At 40.4% G+C, this 25,524-nt stretch overlaps 3 protein-coding genes across 7 annotated transcripts; all 3 read right to left on the bottom strand.

Annotated features, from left to right (window-relative positions):
• Nucleotides 1–1,480: 1,480 nt before the first annotated feature.
• Nucleotides 1,481–8,219, bottom strand: LOC120559326 (uncharacterized oxidoreductase YccK-like). 2 transcript variants are annotated; one of them, XM_039800970.1, is made up of 8 exons: nt 8,027–8,219; nt 7,693–7,860; nt 7,165–7,265; nt 5,550–5,630; nt 4,528–4,675; nt 3,296–3,375; nt 3,126–3,219; nt 1,481–2,559 (listed from the first exon to the last, which is right to left on the bottom strand). In XM_039800970.1, exons 2-8 carry the CDS (start codon nt 7,802–7,804, stop codon nt 2,150–2,152), a joined length of 1,026 nt encoding a protein of 341 aa, XP_039656904.1. In that variant the 5' UTR covers nt 7,805–7,860; nt 8,027–8,219; the 3' UTR covers nt 1,481–2,149. The 2 variants fall into 2 exon arrangements, with proteins under 2 accessions (XP_039656904.1, XP_039656903.1); XM_039800969.1 differs by having other exon boundaries at nt 7,693–7,843.
• Nucleotides 8,220–8,338: 119 nt separating this feature from the next.
• On the bottom strand, nt 8,339–14,452 carry nsun5 (NOP2/Sun RNA methyltransferase 5). The gene is made up of 4 exons (XM_039800968.1): nt 13,265–14,452; nt 11,396–11,606; nt 10,923–11,087; nt 8,339–8,647 (listed from the first exon to the last, which is right to left on the bottom strand). Exons 1-4 carry the CDS (start codon nt 14,190–14,192, stop codon nt 8,455–8,457), a joined length of 1,497 nt encoding a protein of 498 aa, XP_039656902.1. The 5' UTR covers nt 14,193–14,452; the 3' UTR covers nt 8,339–8,454.
• Nucleotides 14,453–14,851: 399 nt separating this feature from the next.
• mybl2a (v-myb avian myeloblastosis viral oncogene homolog-like 2a) lies at nt 14,852–24,105 on the bottom strand. Of its 4 annotated transcripts, none has more exons than XM_039801519.1 (13): nt 24,087–24,105; nt 23,300–23,359; nt 21,685–21,787; nt 21,285–21,356; nt 21,049–21,141; nt 20,713–20,933; nt 20,443–20,563; nt 19,684–19,737; nt 19,183–19,394; nt 18,220–18,922; nt 17,770–18,012; nt 16,952–17,152; nt 14,852–16,633 (listed from the first exon to the last, which is right to left on the bottom strand). In XM_039801519.1, the coding sequence occupies exons 3-13, from the start codon at nt 21,784–21,786 to the stop codon at nt 16,034–16,036; spliced, it is 2,622 nt and encodes an 873-aa protein (XP_039657453.1). In that variant the 5' UTR covers nt 21,787; nt 23,300–23,359; nt 24,087–24,105; the 3' UTR covers nt 14,852–16,033. The 4 variants fall into 4 exon arrangements, with proteins under 4 accessions (XP_039657453.1, XP_039657451.1, XP_039657452.1 ...); XM_039801517.1 differs by lacking the exon at nt 24,087–24,105 and adding an exon at nt 23,594–23,922; XM_039801518.1 differs by lacking the exons at nt 23,300–23,359; nt 24,087–24,105 and adding an exon at nt 23,594–23,920.
• Between the last annotated feature and the right edge of the window lie 1,419 nt (nt 24,106–25,524).

The following is a 25,524-nucleotide window of genomic DNA, read 5'->3' as shown; positions in this document are numbered from 1 at the left end:
TACTTTTTAATGGCTTTTTTCAAAATGCTATACAAGCTTACAATCTTTTCAACATACTATACTTTGACTTTTTTATCACTTTTTTCCGAACGTACTATACTATTTATTTTTCATGACTTTTTTCGACAAACTATTCAATGATTATTTTACTTTTTTCTATATACTGACTTTTTCCTGAAATATTATGCTTTATTATTATGACTTTTATCACTTTTCCCAATAAACCATACTAAGACTTAGTCATCACTTTTGTAACATGCTATAATATGACCTTTTGTTGCTTCTTTTGACATACCTGTTTGACTGACTTTTCTTTGAAAATAACTTAAAATATTGTACTTTATTTGGTATTATTCAATATTTCAATCATACTAATTATAACCATTCCCACTTTTACAACTATTCTCACTACTTTACCTTCTTCTGACTAACAGTGTGGTCTTCCTGTACTTCAGTCCTTTGTACTGAAACCATTGACTGAACTTCAGCTGGTGAGAAGGACCACAGAAGATTGGATGTGATATCTGGCACAACCTTTGACCTCGCTCCTATTGCGCAGCAGGAGCTTGTCTGGTCTTTGAGGTGCACAAAGTGTGGCAGCTGGGAGTGTGTGTAAGGGAGAAAAGAAAAATGGACTGACATATTGTGTATGCATGTATAGTATGCATGTTCATATCAGCACACTGTAGGTGCTAGGAGTGCAGACAGGCTGGGCGTTCCTGTCCTGACGGCCATCTAAGCATCTGTCTGTATATCCGTCAATCTGTCGTATGGATTCTTCTCCACTAATGCACAGACAAATCAACACACACATTATAGTAAATATGAAGACGTGGAGTGGCTCACACACCTCCTGTCAAACGTAATTGCTTCTACTTCAGCACCTTCCAAACGCACATACAAAACAAAAAGCTATATTAAAACCTGCTTCCAGCACATTAATTAATTACATACAGCCTGTACATAACACACAATATGCACCCACTCATTAAAACCACAATCCCTACTATTTATACAACATGCAGCACATGCTTCTATTCTTTAAGTCAATGTTATACAATGGGAGCCTGACATTTCTGTAACATCTGTGTCTGTGTCTGTGTGTGTGTGTGTGTGTGTGTGTGTGTGTGTGTGTGTGTGTATACACACATGTCGCTTTCGCATCATTTCATCTGTAGGTCCAGACAGTGCTACAGGGTTCCCCACTTTCTTCCACTTCACTGAGCCCCCACCCCCTAATACACACACACACACACACACACACACACACACACACACACACACACACGGTCAGTTTCTCAGACACAAAGGAAAATAATGTACAGTACATTGTCTCATTATATATTTTTAAAGCGTCAGTACATCAAAATTAGAAAAAGAATCATGTGGGACCAATACTGAGAGAAGTAGATAGATAAGATATTGCACTTCTGGATATGAGCATGGACATGAGGACATATGCATATTAGAAAACAGCAAACGTGGTGACAAATGGTTTATTTGCCTTAACAACACACTCCTTTAAGGTTAATTTGGATTCAACTTGAACTTTAAAATAAACTCCAAATAGAAAAAAACAAACAGAATTCCATTAACCAGACGCCATTTTTTATTATGTACACAATATAGAATTTAACATTGTTAAACAGTGTAAAAGCTCAAATCTATAGCTTGGACACTGAACTTTCTCTTAATTCTGTAACTAAAAGACTTACTACACACCTAAATTAAAAACGTAAACATTGATTACTGTGTGTTTGTGCATCTGTATTCAAGCCTGAATGAGAAGCTTGTCTACCAAATCAAAAAGCCCTTAAGCAGTGTAAACACACTGTGGAAGAAAAAGTGTTCAACCTGTTTAACAGCATCAAATATTCAGTAGGTAAAATAACTACACTTCGTCTGAGGCACATCCTCTTCAGAGGTTGTATTAAAGTAAAAGGAACAGGCAAGTTGAAACTTGCAATTCCCCTTAGTTACTGAAAGCTCTTTATAATGTTTAATGGAGAATTGAACTGATTTTCATTGTCGCATTTTATTCTTTTCAACTATGCGGCTGTTCTGTGTGAGATGCTTCTCTCTCTCGCTTTACCCCTCCTCCTCCTCCCCCCATCTGTCACACCCAGTCAGTCAGCCTCACCCTTCCCCTTTAGCTCCTGTACTCATCGCCGCAGTCCCCGATGAGCGCCGTGAGGTCCCTGGAGCGTTGTGTCACTGCTTCGATGGCGGCGAGATCTTCCCCCGTCAGTTTCAGGTCAGGGCTGCAGCTACGCAGACTGTCACTGATGTGTTGCCCCGCCCCTGCGACGCCTAGCCGACAGCCCACAATAACCCCACCCACCGCGGGGCGATCCAGCACATAACGTGTTGCCACGCTGGCCACTGAGCAGTCGTGTCTCCTGGCAGCCGTCTCCAAGGCAACAAGAAGGTCCTGGAAAAGGCTCCAGCCACCCCAAGAGTCGATCATGTTCTTGTACTTCGAGAGGGAGGCGGTGTAGAGCTCCGCCCTGGAATTAGGCTCTGCCTTCCCCAGATAACGCTCTGAGAGTAGACCGCCAGCTGAGAGAGGACAGTGATGGAGGAAAAAGAGCGGAGAGAGGGATGGAGGAGAGAGGCAGACAAAGGAGTTAAAAAGGAGTCGGGGAGGAGGGATACAGGATTGACGGAAAGGAGAAGTGGGAGGAGGCGCCAGGGATAAAGGGATGGAGGAAGAAAATAGATGAGATGGAAAAGGGCAGAGAGGAGGAGGAGGGTGAAGCAAGAGAAGGTGGAGAGAAAAAAAACAAAAAGGGAGGGGAGAGAGGGCATAGATGGAGACCATTGAGGTCAGGAGGAGAATGGGATGCAGAGACGGAGGGAGAGGAAGGAGTAACAATGATAAGAGGGGGAGTGAAGAGAAGAGAGGATGTGTCGTCATGTCCACTGACTCCATTTTAGAAAACCACCATTTTACATTTTTATACCGAGATGGTAAATGTGCTGCTTGCATCATTAAACATGAAGTAAACCTTCTTTGTAATTGCCCTGCTGGAGCGGTATTATTCATGGATCTAAGTAAATGCAAATGCTAAAAAAATGACATGCAGTGACTGGATATAAATTGTAATGTGTAAACAGTATCTCACCCAGAGTGCCATAAGTGAGGAGCTGAATGTTGTTAGCCAGACAGAACTGCTCCATCTTGGCTACAGGTCGCTGGTCAATCAAAGAGTACTGAACCTGCATGGCAGACACATTAAATACATGCTTAATAGATGCACTGAAGAATTGAGTCAGATAGTCTTGTACACGTTACCTGGTTGCTTGAGATGCGGATGCCTCTGTTGGTGATCTCCTCCAGCCTCTGTGTGTCAAAGTTAGTGAGGGCGAGCTCTCCTGAAGAAAAGGAAAAAACAGGTTAAAGTCTTCTCAGAAAAAAAAATTCAAACAGATCCCCTTTCCTTTTTGGACACTTTGGACATACTATACATTCTGTATTCCCTTCAGAGAATATGTGTGAATCCTTATAGGTGTGTGTGATGACTATTCTTTTCCCCAGTCTGCTGCTCATATTGGGCCTCATATGTTCTTAAAAAAATCCCTGAGAAAAGTCTACATCTGATTCATGAAGTGCTCTTAAACAGCAGAATTGTTCGCAGGTGTGTTCTTAGAATAATGAATCCCAATGTCTTCGTAAATTGAAAGCTCGTGCCCGTTGCTCCTATTTAGCATAGGTAAAATGCCCATAAAAGGGCATGAGATGGCAGGGCTTTGTCATGTGCAAATGTCCAAAAGACGTGGCAAAGAGGCCTCGGCTCCAAAAAAATGAAAAACTTTAGTAATTCTGAAGTGGGGGTACTGCTGCAAGAAGTTAACGAAAAACGAGACATCATATTTAGTAGCGTCAGCAGTGCATACTAAGCAGCAAATAAGATGGGAGAGAAATGTTACATTTTAAATTAGAACGGACGAAAACGGTATAGCTTTATATATAGGTATAGGTTTTGTGCAAACATGTCAGATCTAAATTGTGCGTAAGAGTGCTCTTGAGTGTGCATAGATTCTGTTCTTACCTGAGAACAAATCCATAATAAGAAAATATTGGTGAATGCCAGAATCTTCATGAAAAATGCGTAAGTGGGGTTTAAGAACACAGCACATTTGTTCTTAAGAACGGTGAATGAGGCCAATTGATATTCAGGAGTCAAAAATGATCCAACATATTCGTCCAAATTACATTTTTGGTGCGCAAACCTTTAAATTAAGTTATGATTTGATCATAGATGAACAGGATAGCACAGTAAACCTAATTAGAAAATCCAATTACTATAAATAAATAAAAAACTAAATATATCAAACTTGAAAACCATTTCCAGGTCAAGAATGAACTCCTCTCAAATAAACATAACATGCAGCCTGTAAAACATGAATATATTGCAATTTCCAAACAAACTGTATATCTGTGATATTGGTAATATTTATTTGTTTTTCCCTCCCTGTTTATCTGTACATGTTTACAGTATGTATTGTGTACTTCAGCGTACATACGTATAAGTCCCTCCTGCTGCAGGTCGGACAGGTGTCCTAGTGCGTCCAGGTATCGTTTGTCTCTATAGTCCCACCAGTGGAACTGAACACAGTCCAGTCTGTCCACCTGCATACGGTTCATTGAGCACTGCAGCGCCTTCACCACCACCTGCACACAAATAGGGACTCCTCAGCCCCCGTCTCTACTGGCAACAGTAAAAATAAATACATGAAACCCATTTCATGAGTTTCAATTCAACCTAGGAGGTCTAGTTTCAGAAGTCGCTCTACGTACATCAACACAAACATACAATTCCAGACAATGCCACTTACTGTATAGCCCAACTGATAATGGACTTTTGAGGCCGATATTGCTTTTTGGGAGTTTAAAAATCTGATAACCATAAAATTGTGACCAAGATAAATACAGAGCAGGACATTTTACAGTGGAAAGATCAACTTGTCAGTACTCGCTGGTTGACAAAGTATGCCTAGTTTAGTTTTTCTGTACCGAAAGTTCTTGTTGCTTATTGGCCGACATACCAATACATCTGCGATAAGTCAATGATAGGCAATATATTGGTCTAGCTCTAATGCATACATTGTTCGTGTTTAGCTTTGAATCTGACAACCTAAATCATTTAACATAACGAGAAACATGATTTGGGTTGCTTAACCCTATGTATGTACTATAGGTACAAATACATCGTGTAAATTGTGCACAACTGCAAAATATTGTGTGGATACTGTTTTTGTAACCATCATAGTTTAGTACACATGAAACTACAAATAAATGGGATTATTTGTGATGTGAACGGTTTTCTCATAAAACTAAGGATATGGAGAGAATCATTTAAGGGGACTCAACACTAACACAATTTCTACGCAGCTTTAAAAATTTTAAGTAGACCAGTAAAGATGACGTCCGTGTTCTTTATAAAGACACACAGAGCTCTCTAGTGGATGAAACTATCCTAACTGTAAAACACGGCAGACCGAGTGCGGGTTTCACTCTTGTCTCGACACATCAGTCAACGGCTTACCTTGCGGTCCATTGGTCCTGGTCTTGGCACGTATTTAGTCAGACTCTGCAGAGCTGGGATGTCTTTCCCAGACGATTTGCACTTGAGATGAGACAAAGAGTCATAAAAATTATAATTACAAAATACAAACATTCTTATTGGGTTATGTCTTGTTTCTGTAGCTTGCACTGATTCGGATCTATTATAACTATATGCTAAATAGCTTGCAAATTATTACATACAGCACAATAGTTTTTTTTTTACTGTTTTGTACTGCTAAAATGATGCAGGAGTTAATAATTGTCTGTTGATTAGTTAATTGTAAAGTGACAAACAGCCTGGAAAGCATGTGCAGTAAGGGAAAATGTGAGACAGAGAGAAAAGCTGGTTGGAAGAGAGAAGACCTCTCTGTCTCTGAGACCACGATCGATACCATTAGACTGTCAACAACAAAAACTCTGATCTGAGCCACTCTGTGTGTGTGTGTGTGTGTGTGTGTGTGTGTGTGTGTGTGTGTGTGTGTGTGTGTGTGTGTGTGTGTGTGTGTGTGTGTGTGTGTGTCTGTGTGTAAAAAGGTAGAGAAAGCATTAGCTATTTTTCAAGCTTCTGTTTGAGTGCACGTGTGAGAACATTTCTTAATGTGTGTGTTGAGTATCTGCAGCTCTGTGGAGAACACCGACACTAATAGCTGGATTGACAAATCAATAACCAGGAAGGACTGAGCTTACAGGATGAATGAAAACTGTGTCCATCACACTTTCCTCATTTTGTTTTTTGCAACAAGCAGTCTGTTTTCTCTTTGAATCTGTCTCTTGCTTCCTCTCGGTCTCTTTCTTGTAAATGACACACACGTGCTCCGCTGACGTCAATCTACAACAGTACATTAGCTCCCTCTTGTGTTTCAGGGAGCACAATCAGGCAAAAAAATTAAAATCAGGCAAGATGTGGCATCACCACAACTCAGTGTGAGACCACGGAGATAATTCCAGTTATCTATTAAACTTTATAAACTACAGCATCTCCAGCATCATATCATGCAAATTTTGGTCATAGACTAGCAGGCCAGTTACACTTCAACAGATGTGAATTTATCTATTTGCTTTTATAAGGATTCTTTTTTCAACCCAATGAGTAGGATTAATCCCACATTTGTAAACAATAAATTAGATATGGTACAAATTCGTCTTATCAGGGATCTTTGTTGCATGCCATCCACATCAATTACTTTACAGTTTATACCATGTATTTATTGAAAAGACAAAAAAATGGAGTTAAATAGTTTTCACCAACAATACATTTTATTTTAGATTAGAATCATTTGTTATTAATATGTTGTTGGATTGTTTAATTCATTATTATTCATGTGAATATGTTTAAATGTTTTTCAATGTTTTGTGGCTGAGGACCACCTTGGAAATGAGATGGTGCATCTCAAGGGGTTTATTCTCTAATGAACATTTTGAACTAAAATAAAATTTTGAAATCCTCACAAACTGCACAGCTGCATAACATGATTCAAAGAAAATCTGATTATTATTGCATTATTATAGTCATCTTTGCCACATTATCGCCCCTTATGTCATATATGTAAATGAGGTGTGTGTGTGTGCGTGTGTGTGTGTGTGTGCGCGTGTACCTGGCTGTTGAACTGTCCAAATATCTCCTCTGCAGGCCCATAAATGTCTGCCATGTCAAATGTAGTCAGACCAGCGTCTACATAGGCCTGCATGGCCTCAACTGGAGACAAGAGGGAAACATTTCTAGATTAAATATGTTGCTATATTCCAGCAGTTAGGTTACCAAGAGAGAGTGGTTTAAAAATCACAATGTTTCACTACTAGCATGTGCAAATTATTTATATATATTGAATATACTTTTGAACACTTTCTGACTATAAATTGTTGACAGGGTGTAGCAACATGTCCCACATGTCCCTAAAGCTAAAAATGTATTTCCTTCCTGTTATCACAATTGCTTTTCTGAACTGGGCATAACATCGATTTTGATAAAGACTACATGAAGTCTTTATCAGATGATTGGATTTCTCTTAAAGTACATCTGAACAAGTACAGGACACGTTTTCTATTCCAAGCTAGATCATTTTTAGAGTTTCCAAAACGCCCAGTTTTCAATTCGTTTGCAATATTTCCACGATATTGTTTACCTGCTTTGGCATGATCTACCGCTCCGTGCGACCCGGACACCTGCCACATCCCGTTCAGCAGGCGGCAGATCTCCAGGCCACCGGCCAGCCTCACTTTGGGTACCGGGGACATGCTGAGGTTAGTGCCGGGGAACGAGCTGCTGGAAGCGGCCTGCGGTTTGAACACAGCTACACAATAGATTTCTTTCTTTCACGGTAGATAAAAGTAAAACCATTTTAAGTTGTTCATCTTTTCGCATCATTGTCGACAGAGGGTTGTCAGTCAACTCAATAAATGCGTCAACCTGTTTAATACGGAATATAAACATTAAAATCAGCTATACAAATTACTCACTTTCCGTTTCCTACAAGACGTCTCTGAACCACCTCCAGGAACAACCAGACTACAGGTTCACAAAAAAGTCGAAAAGTTAAACATGTTTGAATGGCTGAGTTACAAAAGCCGTGGATGTGGTTTCAACCTGCTGGAGAAAACAGCTGACTCTGTTTAGCCGGAAATAAACTTGTTGTTCAGCACGCTGGCTGCTGGTTGGCTGCCCCCTACTGGATCAAAACTGTCCCTTTTCTGGAGAAACATAACACCTGAGCCCGTTTCTGAAGAAAAACTCTTCTTAGAAAATCAAGCAATAATTAAACTTAGACGTGATACAGGGGAAAATAATCTTTACTTTTACCGTTACATTCACCACATTAATAGAGCCCTCTACGTAGAGCGTGTCTCTGCAGACAACATGCTGTAGCAGTCCCATTTTACATTTCTTATCACTCCACTGTTGCTGCCTTTTTCTTCTTCTTCTTCTTCTTCTTCTTCCTCTTCTTTTTGCCAGGTGTACAGTCAGCCTGTTCTGCTGCAGGATTCGGTTTGTCCTCCGTCTCTGAAGCGTCAGACTCTTCTTCTGAAGCTGCGGGTCTCTTCTGGCAGGTGGATGGGCTGAGCGGTGTCGCCTCCGGCTCGCTGTGACAGAGCAGATGGCTAAAGTCAACCTCTTCTAATTTCAGAATGAAATCTTTTCTCATCTGTATTAAAAGCTTCTCTAAAACCTGTAACATTTAATTTAGTTTGTGCTAAGAAAGCTGTGTGATATTTAATTGTAAGAAAAACCTATTGTGACTATAGTCACTGAATGAATAAAACAACTTTCAGGAACTGTGAAAGCATCTACCGTAATTTGATATTATTACAGATTTCAGACCATTTCATACGCAAAATTGTAACAAAAAAAAATAAACATTTGCACAAAATATACATTAAAATCCTTCTTTACAGATTCTCCATTGATTGTGACAGGATGGTGACTGAAGCACAGAGAAATCGTACACCAAAAACAAATGGCTAAATTGAATATGAATGAATGCACAAAATATGCAGTCTAGATCATTTCTATTTTACAAATTACAGGCATTAAAGCAGCATTATAATTTACAGAGCTGATGCATTAGCATGTAAATAAACCTGAGTGTCCATTGGAATCACTAATCCTGAGTAGGGCTGCACAATTAATCGAATTTTAATCACGATCACGATTTTAGCTTCCCACGATCAAATTTGCGTGATCGAGCGATATTTAAAATGCGTCATTCCGTTCATAGAACAGTTTTTGCAAAGCCAATCTAGCGCTCCATAAACCACTGTTTGATCACATGTCTCCATGAGCCAATCAGAGCTGTTCCCTGCCTGCAACGCGCAGCTTAGTTTCTAGATGTCAGTCACCGAGGACAGAGTAACGTGAGGAATATTCCACAACAGGTAGCAGTTGGTCATCATAAGCCGGTCACAATGTTTACCAGTTTACCAGTAAACGCAACGTTTTGTCCCGTCTGTGTTGTTTTTCAGACAACAGCAGTGACCAGTGCTAGTTTGTGTCTTTTAGCTCATAGCTTTAGCAGCAGACTGTTGGACGTCCCGCTGTTGGAAACCTACAGTGAAATACAGACACACTACACTGTTTAGCAGTCAGCATTTTAGCCGTGTTTTAATCCAGTTACTACTGTGGCTAACGGTAGGCTAACGTTATAGCTGCTGTGTAACGTGTTATTAGTGTTTACTAGCGTGACATTCAGCGATGTTTATGTTGCCTCTAACGTGGGTTTCGGAGCATCAGAGCGCAACGCAGACATGTAAATGGCAGTGTAATGAGCCACAGAAATCCGTGTAGCTATTTCGTCTGGTAGATACCGGGCACCATATGCGCCGTTAACGTGAACAGAAAATTGCGTTGCCTGTATCTTTCACGGCAAACATGCATGTGTGGAAAGCGGTCGCACAATAGCTGAAATGGCATACTCCTTCACAGTATCCTTCAATAAAGGAGGAATGTAGCAGAATATGGATGTATTAGTAGGAATGTAGCACAATATGGATGTAAAAGCAGTTATAATTATATAATTATGTGACAATAACATTTTGTTTTGGCTAAAATCAACAAATAATCATGATAATTAATCGTGATCTCAATATTGATCAAAATAATCGTGATTATCATTTTGGCCATAATCGTGCAGTCCTAATCCTGAGCAAATAGGACTTAATTACAGTATTAATTTAAAGGCCCAGACACACAGACTAGACGGCCGACCCTCGGCAGAAAAGGCAGTTGGACTGATCAGTCTACCAGAGTTGGTCAAAAAAGTGCCTCGGAACACACCAAAGCGACGAGACATAAAACTCTCCATAAAAACAGGCGGCGCTAATCTGTATTGTTGCCCAAAAATGAAAACCGGCAGCTGATTGGACGCACGTGTTACGTGGGTCTGGTTTCTCCGGAAATTCGAAGACAGACTGTCATGGCGGCTTGTTCAGAATACGATCTCATATTGAACTAAAATAGTTCACCGAAATGTGTATCTGAAAACATTTTAAGCGAGAAATAGGCTTCATTTCAGATCGACAAAAGTCAGCTGAATATTTGTCAGATTTTGAGAGACTCTAGTCACGCTCATTCCACTCCCTGTTTCCAGGTTAGCACTCTACCAATCAGATGGGTCATTTGAGTCCGACTGCCGGCAGTGCTCGTCCCGCCAATTATACATGTCAAATCGGCCAAAATGAAGGCCGACGGCCCCTCGGACGGACAACGGCACGTAAGACACCGAACAGACTCGAGTCACTGACCTCGCCAGGCTGTCCAACGGCCGATTATCGGCTCGGTGTGTAGTAGGCTTAAACTATTACTACAGGATTTAAAACTTTGTTTTATATTAATAGCTTTACATGACACCCCCGTATTTACCTTATTTGAACCGCTGGCTCCTGCTTCTTCTCCACAGCCTCGCTGTACTTCTCCAGCAGAGCCACGAAGAAGCCGTGTGTGCGGGTCTTGGCGGTGCTGGCACGCAGACACTTAGTGAGCGGCTCCAGGCCTCGTTCAGGCCACTGAGCCATCAGAGGAACCAACCTGGAGGAGAAAACACACATTCAGGGAACCGTTCCATACAAATTGAATCCTGAAGTCAGGCACTAAGAGCTAGTTTCATATCTTCAAACTGCCACAGTTTCACTCAGAATTAGATTAATGGCAGAGTGGAGAGTCAAACAATACATTTCAAATCAAGGGAAGGATGCAAACGCTCCAAAGTAAATGACCCAGAGAGCCAATACAAAAGAATACTGGGAAAAGCACACGCTCAAATATTTGCATGTACAAAACCATCACTAGGTTTTGTTGCGAGTTTGTGTGAGTGAGTAAAAGTGGACCGCTGCTACCTGAAGCCGGGGTTCTGCTGCAGACAGGCCGTTACGACCTCCTCGTTCTCCTGGCTGTGGATGGAGCAGGTGGAGTAGACCAGGCGCTTCAGGCCAGGGAACTTGAGGCCGTGGTTTAGGCACCTCAGCTGGAAGGAGGCCAAGGAGGCCAGACGAGCCTGATCCTTCTCCTGGTCAGCAGAGGACACATCGCCCCGGAGACACACCATACCTGGACCCAACACACACAGATTATAGAAATTATATTGAAATCCTTATTTGTTTGCATATAGGCACACGAGTATTGCATAAAACTACATATACTGGTTAAAGTCCTACTTTATATTGTGGTTTCGAAACATGAATATGGGGATATTCAGAAAGAAAAGTGAATTTGTGACATATAACCAGGATCTGCTTCTTTGACGCGAGTGACATAAGCGAATTAAAAACCAATATGATGATGCTGATGATAAATCATATTACGAACAGCATTTCTGCTTAAGTGAAAGCCTGACAAAGTGGATGACCCATTAGGTATGACTTATTCATATTATATTATATTATATTAATATATATTAATATATATATATATATATATATATATATATATATATATATATATATATATATATATATATATATATAAAATGTGCACGCATAATTGTGTTGTTGCAGCTGGTCGCAGTGTAGCCTTTATTCTACTTTAGATACAGTCAGGTACTTTTGTTCAATAGTTCCCAAATTAGGGGTCAGGTCCCTCTAAATGGGCACAAGATAAATCTGAGGGGTCATTGATAGATGAGATGATTAATGGGAAGATAAAACTAAACAGTTAAAAGTTCTGCTATGCAAATATGCTCATTGCTGGACTTTTTCCTAATCTTTGCTTTTTTGGATATTGGATATTTTGACATCTTTGAGCCTCAAACTGTTATTTATATGAAACCATGTGAGAAGGTTAGAGGGGGAATGTCGCTGCTTACAACTCATACACATCTGAAAAGTACTTTATCGTATGTGTTTTAATGTAATTTCTTAATCTTTGAAGTAACCAGCAATAAAGCTGTCAAATAAATGTAGTTGAGTAAAAAGTACAAGAAACTCAGACATTGAGTGAAGTAGAAGTATTTGTTTACATCAAATGTCTGGATGTACTCTAAGGAGGGGGGGGTCGATACAGCATAGTATTGCAATATTTTCCGTGGGAATACTGAGTCGATACACGGACGCCAAGTATCTACAGTTTGTGTTTGTCCGTTTGTCTGCTTGACAATCCCATTTTGCAGCAATAAAAATTGAAGTTAGATAAACAAAGAAATTTATCTTTTTAGATAAAAACGGATGTTGACAAGGTTTCCTTTAGGGGACATAATTAGAAATTGGGAAAAATTTGAAGTTGAAAATAATAGGTAATAAATTGCAATATATCGCAGAATATTGCAATATGTTTAAAATTGCAATAATATTGTATTGTGACATAAGTAGCGTGATGCTATCGTATCGTGAGGCCTCTGGTGATTCCCACCCCTAATGTACTCTAAAGTAAATCTACTTGGCTACTTTCCACCACTGGCAATAACATGCACTTTAGTTGGGGATGCCGCTCTGCTGTGATCCTCCAGAACAAATATGTACAAGCTAGACAGAGACCTGACTCTTAACTTAAAACTGCTGGTAAGCAGACAGTGATGTTACAGGAAGGCTGACACTGACACAGGGGGAGTGAGCACCAAAACGTATTAACCACCCGATTGCTCGAGGGAGATTGTGACCATATAGGATTTTATGATGTGTGAATCGGCGATGTCAAGGACTCAGGGTTACATCTGTAAAGACAGCAGACAGGTGGACATCAGAAACACACACAGGAATAGCGGATTACTTTACCTGAACCGCTGCAGGATGGATCCAGCAGGATATACTCAACATCTTTAAACTGCGGGCTGTAAGGGTCCACCTTCAGGAAGTCCTGGTTGGCCAGCTGCTGACAGGTGACACCGGCTCGGAGCAGGAGAGTGGACATGGTGGCCAGACGCTTGGCATCCAAATCATAGGCAAACAGCTTGCCCTTGTTCTTCATGATGGCTGCCAGGTGGCTGGACTTGTTGCCGGGGGCGGCACAGGCATCGATAACATGGCAGCCAGGTGGGGGGTTCAGGAGGTAAGCGGGGAGGCAGCTGGCTTTGTCCTGCAGAATGATGTGGCCGGCCTTGTACAGGAAGTGGTCATGGAAGTCAGTTTTAGGAGAGAAGACCAGCAGCTCTGGCAGATGCTGGTCCATCACGAAGTGTTTCTCCTTCAGGGTTAAGTCATCAAGCCTGGAGGCCTGTCCCAGGTAGGAGAAGCCCTCCCTCTTGAGATAGTCCACAGTATCCTCCACGGTGGTCTTCAGGGTGTTCACACGCACATACCTGGGCAGCTTGTTCCCGGCGAGATGCTGCTGGGCGCTGGCCGGGAGAAGGCCCTCATTGCTGCTGACTTTCTGCTTCACTTTCATGCGGGCCAGCGCCGCCTGCAGTCTGGAGCGATGCTTCATCATCAAGGTCTTCCAAGAGCCGCCGCACTTCAGCCCCTGGCCCATCAGCAGGTCGTACACCAGCACTTTGGCCAAGTGAATCCTTATCTTGGTGTGTTTGAGCAGCTTGGCGGACTCGATGATCTCCTCCAGGATAGAGGAAAACTTCTGGGTCTCACAAACCAGAGCGAACAGCTGTTTGATGTTCGCAAATTTGCTGTCGTAGACCAGAGTTTTCACAGCGCCCTGCTTCATCTCGGCTTTCTCCAGGATCTCGGCGGCTTTTAGGTACAGAGCCATGGCGAAAATAACTCAAGAGTTAGCTAGCTAACGAGCCAGACTGCTTCGCTAACTAATCCGCTACTTTGGGCTGTTTTTCTTTTTGACAACTTGCCTGACACATTCCTCGTCCTGCCGGAGCTCCCTCTTCACTGAGCGGGAACAACAAGCGTCTTTGTTTGTTCGTATTAACGTTTTATAAAAGCAGCTCCGTGATTACTTTTCCACCGTGCACATGGCAGAGGAAGGAAGACTCGTGATACCGGAAGTACTAGCTAACGCACAGTTTTCGTCTGACGTAGTTAGGTCTGTTCAGCCAATCACTGATGACAACTGAAAGAGCACTTTAACGGTCTTTTAATCACCCATAAAACACATCTTATTTTTATAAGCGTTAAATTAAATTTTCTAAACATTTGTATAATGTTTGAATGTACATTTCAGTGCAACTATATTTACAACTATCAGTCTGATCTATTTTTATTTCCAAAAGCAATCTTGGTTTTAAAATAGTTTTCCTAATCCTTTCAGTCTGGGGTACTCGGGATAAATTACCTAGCCATCCTTCCTAGAGTGACTGTTCCCAGCTGATTATGGTATTATTAGTCATATTCCAACACAGATAGTGCTCTAAGAAAACACAAATGGATATAAAAACTGTGGGCCACAGGAACAGGAAATTGTTGAGAAAGTAGCTTTATTCTTTAATACAAGTTCATTATCTGGGTATTTCCACGAAGAGACATACGAGGTCAAAGGACTCAAGTCCACCATCAGACATTACAATTCAGTTAAGAGCAAAAACAGTTGATCATCAAAGAGAAAACAATTAATTGTAGCAGTAGCATTGTAAAGTATCACTTAACAATAACAAATGAAAAATATAAAATTGTAAAAACAGAAAAGAAAGAAAACTTAAGAAAATAAAGGTGCATACTTTTATTTATTTAATTTGCTGCCAAGTGACCCAAAACAGTTAATCTGCACTTGCTGTACAGCATACAAAACAAATAAATTACAGTACAAGGGAAAATTGATTACAAAATGCACAGTACATTTTCTGGCACAAAATCTTTGCTAGAAAATATTCGCCACATAAACATTTTGCTTTAGGTACTGAATAGCCATGCAGCTAAAAATATCACAGGCTGATGTTAAAGCTGCGATTGGTAGCACTTGTATTATTGTTTTGATTGTAACATCTTTTAAACCGTTTCAATGGCATAAAAGTATAGGTGTGCATTGCGGTCTGCCACAGTGTCTTTATTAATACAACCAAGAGTCAGAAAATCCCAAAATTACTAATCTTACACATTAGGAATTTGATCACAGATACTTCATTTTCTCCTTTGTGAGAAGTTAGCAGCAGCACAAGGTCTTCAGAGAATGCATGTTCTAGTAGCATCTTAAATTAAACTTCAGATTGCATTTTTACAATGTTGAATTATGCTCAAATATAACAAGTCCTTATTTTATATTGTTTTTGGAATGCTGTTCAGCAGCTTTGTGTGACAGGCAAAGAGAACCTGCCTTTCACTCTCAATCCACTATCCACAGGGAAATGACAGTTTGTGCACTATGATGGTAGCCTGCTGGTTGCCAATGTGCTGTATCTTATTTCAACAAAAGAGATATTCTAAGTAGATTGCCCTCATTTTCCATATACTTTTAATATATTTTGACTACGACTGCAAGGTTGAAATGATGCTAAATGTTAGTTTGATCCAATGTTTGAAGAAATGTAATTGAAAGGGATGGTGTCAATTGGTTGTGGAAGCATAGTAGGGTGTATGGCGAAGTTAATTGTGGAGGTTCTTTGGGTGGTGGACAGAATAAATCAGACCCAACTGTCACTTAACCCATCAGTGTTTAGCGACCCCACTGGACTTTTTTACAGTCTTTGTCTTTAAAGAGTTTTTGTATAGAAGCAGTCTCTCTGTAGTGTGAGGTGGCAAGCGGTTCCTCTTGGCTCTTACAATACACACTGCCATCGGACACAGCCGGTCAAAGCCCCCTGAGGTGGCCGGTACTGCCAGCAGCTTCTTGGCGATGTCCTGCAGCAGGGGGAACCGATTTGCAGACTTCCAATACAACACACTGGAGTTGCTTTCCCACAGTGGTTCTGATAGGTACACATCAAGCTCTGCTGTCTTCATGGTCTTTGCAGGCGGCTGGAGGAAATTAAAGATGGACTTGCGCTTGAGGTCATTTCCGCTGACTCCGTCGCAGTTGTTTTCATCTGAGCTGCCACCTGATGTCTCCATCAGGGTGTTGTCTTGGATCTCCTCTTCGTCATCCTGCTCCTTCAACTCATTGCTTGTCTGGTCTTCATCTTCCTCTACAGATGGAGATGTTGAGGGCTTCATGCTTTCTAATATGGATTCAACGATGGTGCGAGCCTGATACTTTGACGGGGGTGTTAGGAAACCTGTCTGGTCCTCCAGTTTGGCATCAGGAAATGGCTGGAAGAAAAAAAAACATTCAAGCAAGGTTGAGAGTTCTTATTCTGAGTTTAGATAGGTATGATGCGTATTTTTGTCTTTTATGTACATAGAGATGTAACACAGAGCTCAATTTAAACAGAGCTCTATTAATATAAAATGGGTATAAGATGCCATTTGATGCGATTTTGCAGCGTACCTTTTACCCTTTTACAGGAATTTAAAATTAGTTTGAAAACTGAAAATTGTAGTTGCTTTAAAGTTGGGCTGACCTGCTCTGCAGTTGCAAAAATCTCAAAAGCATAAAATAACAGCAATGTGTCCATCCTAATTTAATACCTGCAGTTTGATCCTGGGGTCGAGCACGGCAGCTAGTAACATGTCCTTCTGGTGAATCAGGGACTGGAAATGTGTGTGGAGGCCTGTGCGCAGGGCCTTGTTAAAGTGGGTGTAGTTGGTGACAAGGCTCTCCAAGGTCTTATCAAGGCCGATTAGGGAAGGTGTGATGAAAGAGATGGTCACTCCGTTTCCTTGCAGTACCTAGGTTAGAGTCAAAAAGAAAATGTTCTCACAATAACATATCTTCTAACAATACTATAATACTGTATTTCCATAAATGTCTGAAATATTTCTAGAGGGTTAACAAAAAAAATAAGTCTAATCCTCTCATCCAGGCTTGTACAACTGACAAATTACAACAGCGCTACAACATTAATGGTTTAATGTTTTTGTTTGCTTTGGTTCAGTAATTAAAAGTGCCCACTCAGAACAAATGTCTGCCAACATCCAATACTGTATTTATTACCACATAAGCCAATAATAAGTTTTGTTCAAGAACATGTAGCTGACGTCAGCTAAAGTGCATAAATATTAAAAGATGGTAGTTTCAATGTCTATTACTTGGAATGATGACAATCCTGTTTATATTTCTTCTTGATTAGTTCATTATTTGCCACACTAAATCTGGTCAGAAAAAAAAACTAATACAAGAAAATCAAGACAATTTGGAGTATAAATTGTAAAGTATAAACAGAAGTGGTTGGTGTCCAAAAGGCTCAGAACATATTCGGGTTTAAAAGAAACTCTCATCTCTTATATGTGATCTTTAAAAAACATTATAATCCACTACATTCATTTAATAAACTATCACTTTTTACCTGCAAGGCCTCCTCAAAGGGCTCAAGGAGACCCAGGATGTCAATCACTTGCTCCCTCTTGGCCATGACCAGAGGCGGGGCGCTGGTTGTGTTGTTGGCCTCGATGCGTGCCTGGGCTAGGAGAGCCATGATGGCGCTCCAGGCGGACTCCTGCACCATACGCCGTAAAGATAGCATCATGGAGTTCCAGCGACAGTTACTGGAGGAAGGGCACAGAGACACGTTGCACTCCTTCAACAAGACCTAAACATGAAACAACAAAATTGTATTATCAGACCTCAATTGGACAATTTATAAATGTATAACTATGATGTTAATTAGCTGTACCTCAGCTGTGCCTCATCTTTGGGCGTAAAATCTAAAAAACAGCTTATTTTGATTATATACCTTTGCAAAAAGAATATAATACAAAGTAAAATAAACTTCCAAATCAGTTGTAATTTCTCCTACCTCGCTCCAGTAGGCACTGCTCCTAAAAAAAGCCACCACGTTGTGGACTTGCAAAAGCAGGTTTTCCACAACCCTTGAGTTCTTCAGTGCCTCCTTAATCACAAGTTGCAATGTGTGGGCCACACAGGTGGTCCTGGTCCCAATCTGTAGCTCTGAAAAGGGGGACTCTATTTCAGACATCTGGTCTGACAGAAATGCCACCATCTCATCTCCATCTGGTTCTCCCCTGTTGGATGAGCACATGATCTTGTAGTCGCAGAACAAACTGTTCCCAGCCAGGGCTTCTTTTGCCTGGTTGGTGAGGACATAGCCGATGCTGCGAGGAAAGATGCCATAGCTCAGCAGCACACCTTCAAGCTCCCTGGCAACAGCGGTGCTGAGGTTTTTGTGGCTGAGGTGGCGGAAGGCCACAATGGGACGGCGGATCTGCCAGGAATCACTGACAAAGTGAAGCTGCACGATGACAATGGGTTCCTCCACTGGATGGGATTGATCCCCTGCCCAGAGGTCAAAGGTGACATGAATGGCGTTCTCACCCTCTTTGGTTTTGGCAAGGCAGGCTTTAAGGTCCCGGATGAGCTGAGGCTTGATGGTTCTCTCCACTTCATCGTAGAGCTGTAGGCCCATGACACGCTGGGATAGCTTGTGGCATTCAGGGCTGACTGTACTCATGAATGACCTGAAGCCTGCACCTTCGACAAAACTGTTGGTCACAAAGTGAAGGTACATTAGTGTGGGACCTAGACTAGTGGTTGGATGTCCATTTGGAATACATACAGAATAGACACGTAGCCTTCTGCTGCAGGTAATTCAAAGTCTGGTGACACATGTGGATACCATCCAGGGAAGGTAGACTCATAAGAGTATTTATTTTACTTGGGGATTAGCAAACTTGGGGATTTTGACAACAACTTTGGACAACAACACAAGGACACTGTAACAGCTACTAGGGCTACAAGTCACCTGAGTGGCAGCATGTCTTCAGCGATCATCCTCAGTGCTGCATTGGCAAACTTTTTCTGGTCCATCGGCGCAGCTGCTAGTGCGGCGCCTGAGCTAGAGCTGGGACTGGAACTCGAACTGGGGGGCAAGGAGGGACTCATGGATGCTAAAGTCTGTGGAAGCAGAACGGCTGTCTTCTGCTTAATTTGCTTCTTTTCTTTCTCTAGCCTGACCTGCAGCAAAGAAAAGAGTAGCAGAGTTAAACCAAGCTTGCCAGGGGGGAATATCACTGAAGAAAATACATAAACATGAAAGGAATTATTCTATGACAGTAATGCATCCATAACCACCTCCAAAAATCGACAGTTAACTCCAGGGGTTTATTGGATTGACTTTGTTTGGGAGGTACTTAATAGAAATTTAACTGCCAAAATTCAGTGAGGTTTAAATGTGTCTCCTTAGGTAAAAGTTTATAAGCAAACACAGGCGAGTCATAAAAGAAAATCATCATAGCATCCTTACCACTTTAGGAGTTACTGGTTCAGTGTCTAACACAACATCACACTTGAAGTCCACCTGTAACACAACATATAATGTGAATGCACAGTGTTTCCTTTTTTTTCTTAAGTAGTCTCCTAGCGGCGGGCAGTGAGGCAGAGGGACCTCGGGGAGTGCTGGCTAGCTAATTCTTGTTTTATTTGTGGTCTAATAAACAGTGAATTCAAATTCAGTGCCCCATATCGCTGTTTTCCAAGCTACTGTAGCTGTCATATTTTGCGGGATGTTTCCATGGGAAGGCAGCCGTCGGCTTTAATCCCTGTTTGTCACACTGCCTGAGGAGAAAATGCTACGCTGTTATTTATTTCGTTGTCATGACTTGGCAAGTGATTGACATCCTGTCACTGTTACAGTTGTTCATCCTCAAAGTGAAGAGAAAGAGTTCAGTGGAGCGGTGTCTTTGCGGCAATATATTATAAATTACACTCATACTAATGGACCAGATAATGATCAGATAGTATATTAGTATTGATTTCATATGTAGCAAGTAGTAATATCTTTGCATTTTTTAAATTGTAACAAACAAATATTTTACCTGCTACTGTATATCCCTACAATGATTAATCATCTAGTATAATCTATTAACCATTTTTATTGTCTTCAAATTTGCTTACTGAGAAATCACTGAGAAATAAACATTTGTAAAAAAGAAAATTTAAAATCTGTTGAAGCTGAAAATGATAAGCTTTATACAGTATGTGCTAAACTAAATAAGTACTGTACCTCTCCTTCCACAAACTGTTGAATATCAAGGGAAATGCTGTCAGCATCGTCTTTGTACAAGCCCAACTCTGCTTTACGTTTGATGGAGGAGTTCCAGTGATTTTTCACAGAATTGTCTGTTCTGCAAGAGGAATCGAAAATGTAAATTAAAGGCTGATACGTTTTTACGTTCACACCCTTATTTTAAGAATAACAACCAAATAATGCATATGACTGCCCTTCATCCATATTGCTAAATTTCAGCAACTCAATCACAGCTAACCAACCCACCTTCCAGGGAGCAGCTTGGCAATCTCAGCCCACCGGTTTCCCAGAACAGTGTGGGCTTTGTAGATGATGAGGTCTTCTTCATTGGTCCAGGAGCTCTTTCTGACCACTGGGTCGAGATGGTTGTGCCAGCGCTCACGACACTGTTTCCCCAGCCGTCCCTTCAGGTGCCTGGCAATCAAAGACCAGTGTCTGGTGCCATACTTGCCCACCAGCTCCACTATCTGTCCAGAGCAAATACATATGTTAAGACAGGAGTGCAAAGTGAAATGGGACAATGTTAACTACAAACTGTGTTTAAGCAAAGTATGTATCAGCTGTTCGGTGTAATTTTTCCACCTTTTCATCTTCCTCTCTGGACCAGAAGCCCTTGACTAAATCAGGATCCAGGTGCTTTTTCCAGCGATGCATACAGTGAAATTCTGTCCGCCCCTGTCAAAGCAACAGACAGGTTGTTTTAAAGTGGAAGAGTTGGATACTTGGCCTTCCTATAGTTTACTCAACTTTAAAATATTACATTGCTGATCCATTCATTCGCTCTCACTCAATAGATTTTGCCTCTGCTGAGTACTTACTGGTAAAAAACTGGCAATGGTTTTCCAATCTTTTTTCCCAAAGTTGCTGATCAGGATTTTGAGATTTTCATCCTGTACACAAGACAAAAATCAGTTACAGTATAATTTAATATGCGCTTTAAGGTCAACTTTCAGGTACAGGTTATCTTGAACAGTTTGTTACTTTTGACACGAGCTGACAAACAGACCAATTAACAGAAACCTATGTGACAAAAAAATTTTACGCATCAGACTGCACATCTGCCCCAGGTGACTCTTCCTGCTAGCATGCAGCATTACATTTTTGTAACTGACACTAATGTAATAAATTACTTGAAATTACAGTGTGTAGCTCCAGATAATATATTCACATGAATGTCTGAAATATACACATCAGGGTCAGAGTCTTCTTTTCACTCACCTCTTCCTGAGTCCATTTGACTTTACACTTGGAACCATCCTTCTTCTCTGCTGCATCCGAGTCAGTGTCAATGCACATATTACTATCCCCATCTTCTTCCATGCTGCAACCACATGGATTTACCAATAAAACAGTCATGTATTACTGGATTTCAACAAAAAGAGATTATTAAGAGTGAAAAGAAACTCTAGATAGTGACACCTCAGCATACAATGTGGACATTGATATGAACATATGGCATGGTTGATATGGGCTTTATAATGGAGCAGTTGAGTTTAAATGTCATTTTTTTATAATTAAAACACTTAAAAACAAAATTTGTTTCACTTTGCTTTTGTGTAGCTTCACAAGTTTTAGCTGCAATGTAAAAACATGTCTGAACCTAACGTTTAGCTATCCCTTTAAAACAACAGCACACATGTCACTCTATTAAGTGTGTTTAAAAGCTACATTTAAAGTGCCCAAGATTTAAACACTATTAGAATGCCACAACTGATTCAATGGTAGATACGTTGAAACACAAGTTGTACAGCACTGCTGGCTAATGCTGCCCGATAAAAGTTGCTCTACATTACACTCCACAACGGCACTTCTAACATTTTAAAGTTGCTCATAAACAGGAGTTACTCATAAGAAGTACACAAGTAGACTTGCAATATCTGATGCAATCCAATACAACAGTGCTGCCATAACTTCTACTTTTACAAACTAGCTAGATAATCATGTTAATATTTTTAATTGTCACTGCCAGAGAGGTATTAATTTAACGACGTGTTTATTATTGAGGTTGTAGTTTCCAGATATGTTGGACTGTCACTGCAATATACTAAGAGGTGTTTCTAATGTTTTGCCCCCCCCCATTTACAAACTTAAGGGGGGAAGACGGGACCAAAGTGAAAACATCTAACACTTTCTGCGCAATGTGCTCAAAGAGATTAATTGAAGCCAAGGGAAACAGAGTTGCCACAACTGTTTTGAAAACAGACATGCAAACTTGCATTGTTAACATAAAAAGTTACAAATAACATATAACTAGCTACTTTGTAACGGTTTATGTTGTTGTTTCTTGTGTTAGGTGAACCGAAGACAAATCCTGGTGGACATTAAAGATATAGCTATTTCTATTTCCTTGTATACACAACATGTGTATTTCACTTTCCCGTCCTGAATGTTGTGCACCACAGCAGCAAGCTAACTGTCCACAGAAAAGTTGACATAGCTTCAGGTTAGTGGCTAACATTAGCTAGCTGCTTCAAACCAAACCAGTTACCTCGACATAAATATAAATCGTTCAGCTATAGCTATATCTAAATAGTGCAATGGGCAACCGATTAATTAGTCAAAAAAATAGTGTTAAACTAATTAACTTACGTTGCAAAGTGGCTGTAACTTCAGGTTAAGTTAGCTAACTGGGGTCTCGTGAGCACGCTTGAGGAAACGTTGACTGAGCGTTGCCTGTTAGTTCAGAAAGTAGAGCGCCTCTAGCTGCGCATGTACGCAAAAATGCTACATTTTTATCAGCGAAAATGAGGCGTTTGTGATAAGTAGTGACTGTGATGGAGAGAGAAAGTTAACCTAGCTGATATGAACGTAGGGAAAACACAGAAATGCCTACCTAAATTTCAGATTGTGCAACTGCTTCTGGAATACAGCCGGGTCCAGCTTCCCCAGTTCACTACCATGATACAACAGAACAACGGCTTTTAAACGGTCGTCTCAATCACCCCTCTCATTGACACAATAAAGCAGTGCAACCACTTGATATAGTAACAGCTGCTACGATGGTTAGCTACATTTATTATTACAGCTGTGAGACATGTTCACCCTGCGCATAGCACACACACACGCACACACTTTATTTTAATAGGCAACGTTAACAACCAGAAACGTTCATGTCTCCCACACTTACCCGCGCGACATCCCTCCTCTGTCTCTGCTTGTGATGCAAACGGGGGCTCAACTGCTGCTTGAATAGTTTCGCTAACAGCAACTAAAACAAACTGTCTTATGAAAATGAATGAAAGCTCGAATAGCATACCCTGAATGAAATGTATTGTAATTATTTAAAAAACAGAAAGAGTACTCATGACGTTGTAGCCTATCGGTAGAAAATTACCCGGGAATGAAAACTAGAGGATGTGTTCAAGAACAACATGGCTACACGGCTAGACACACACTCCCCGGAAACGATCCATGTGAGCGACGGTTTCAACCGACGCTAACGGCTAACGGCTGATGTTGTGCAGACGTTAGCTTCTACATTCAGGGGTTCTCTTAACGTCAACAAAGCCATTTAACACAAATAACTAGCTAGCTAGTTGTCGTAAACGTTGTCTTGACTATTGTGTAAGGATAACACTAGCTAGTTTAGCATAAAAAAATGTTAACATTGTTACACTTACCTTTTTACAAAATTACTGGTGGCTAGCAAAGTTAGCCTATTCTGCTAACGTTAGGCTACGAATCACAAAAGTTTTCATCTAATCCATCTTAATTTTATTTACTTCAGCTTCATTTCTGATTTGTCTTCCCAAATATTCTGCCAAAGGGCACTGTTATTTGTATTATAATTTATGAGGTCAAGGAGGGAACCTAGCTAGCTAGCTAGCTAGCTAAGTTGGAACATTACAGGCTTCTACAACCTAGCTAGCTACTTTGCCCATAGAGTAGCTATAGAAGTAACTAGCTAGCTACTTACTTAGCTAAGTTACTGTTGGTTCCTCACAGTTACCAGTGTTTCCAACACATTATGGCCATTCCAACCCATGTGCGAGAAAATAACATTTTTAAAATGGGTTTTGTTAATTCTGACATAAGGTAATGTGTATCACATTAAATGTGTTCTTTATCCAAATCTAGTAAAATCATGTTGCACACGTAGCTAGCTAGCTAATGGTAATGAAAATGTGGGAAACTATATCTGTTACACACACTAGTGTATGTGTGTATTACGCAGCCTTGACTTCTGTTTATATTTTTAAGCTTTCGATTTCATCAATGAATCAATCACGTCATGTGTTGTGTTTCTCATTTTGACCACTAAGTGGGGCAGTTGTACAGTAATATAACTCTTCACCTGTCTATTTTCTTCCTACTGTTGAACCAGTTTTTCTGTTATGATTAATAATTGACCTGTTGTTCATTCTGTAAAATTGAAATGAAGGAGTCTCGTGCAGAGATAAAACAAAGAAAATGGATAAAAGCAGATACAATACAACGACAGAAACAAAACAGCCATAATAAAAGAAGTTTATATTAAATATCTTCCAATTTTTTATTTTTTTATTTTTCTCTTAATTGCCTCTTTTCCGATCATTACCTTCTTTGTTGATGCCATTGGTTTATGATATATTTTCAAAACTTTTGTTTATTTCTTCTTGGAAATCACTTTTTTTGTGTTGCTATATAAACTTACCATTGTTTGGGGATTTTATCACACAAACACAACATAGTGGAGAATAACTACAGGAAAAAATAACATAATCCTGTATATATTACAACATACAGGATATCTTCTTTATCACAATTTGTCTTTTTTCTTACCTTCTACTACCATATACAAAAACATTGTTGGTTCACATCAATCATGTTTGAGGGCCTAGTTGTGGTGTTGTTATGGATAACATAATGTTAACTTTTGATCATTTTTTTTACACAGAAGCATTCAGCTATGTTATCTCATAAAATATGTGATAGTTGGTTTAATGTGACTTTGAAGTGTTGGTGCTTTCATAAATGTGTTCTTTGCTGATTAATCAGATTGGGTAAACATTAATCAGATGACGGCATTAATAGCATGATTTGCAGAGCTGAAGTGTAAAAAAGTCAGTGTGTTTGTAT

This window comes from Perca fluviatilis, chromosome 5 (genome assembly GCF_010015445.1).
Source record: "Perca fluviatilis chromosome 5, GENO_Pfluv_1.0, whole genome shotgun sequence".
NCBI classification, from domain to species: domain Eukaryota; kingdom Metazoa; phylum Chordata; class Actinopteri; order Perciformes; family Percidae; genus Perca; species Perca fluviatilis.
This window is presented reverse-complemented; position numbering and strand designations above follow the sequence as displayed.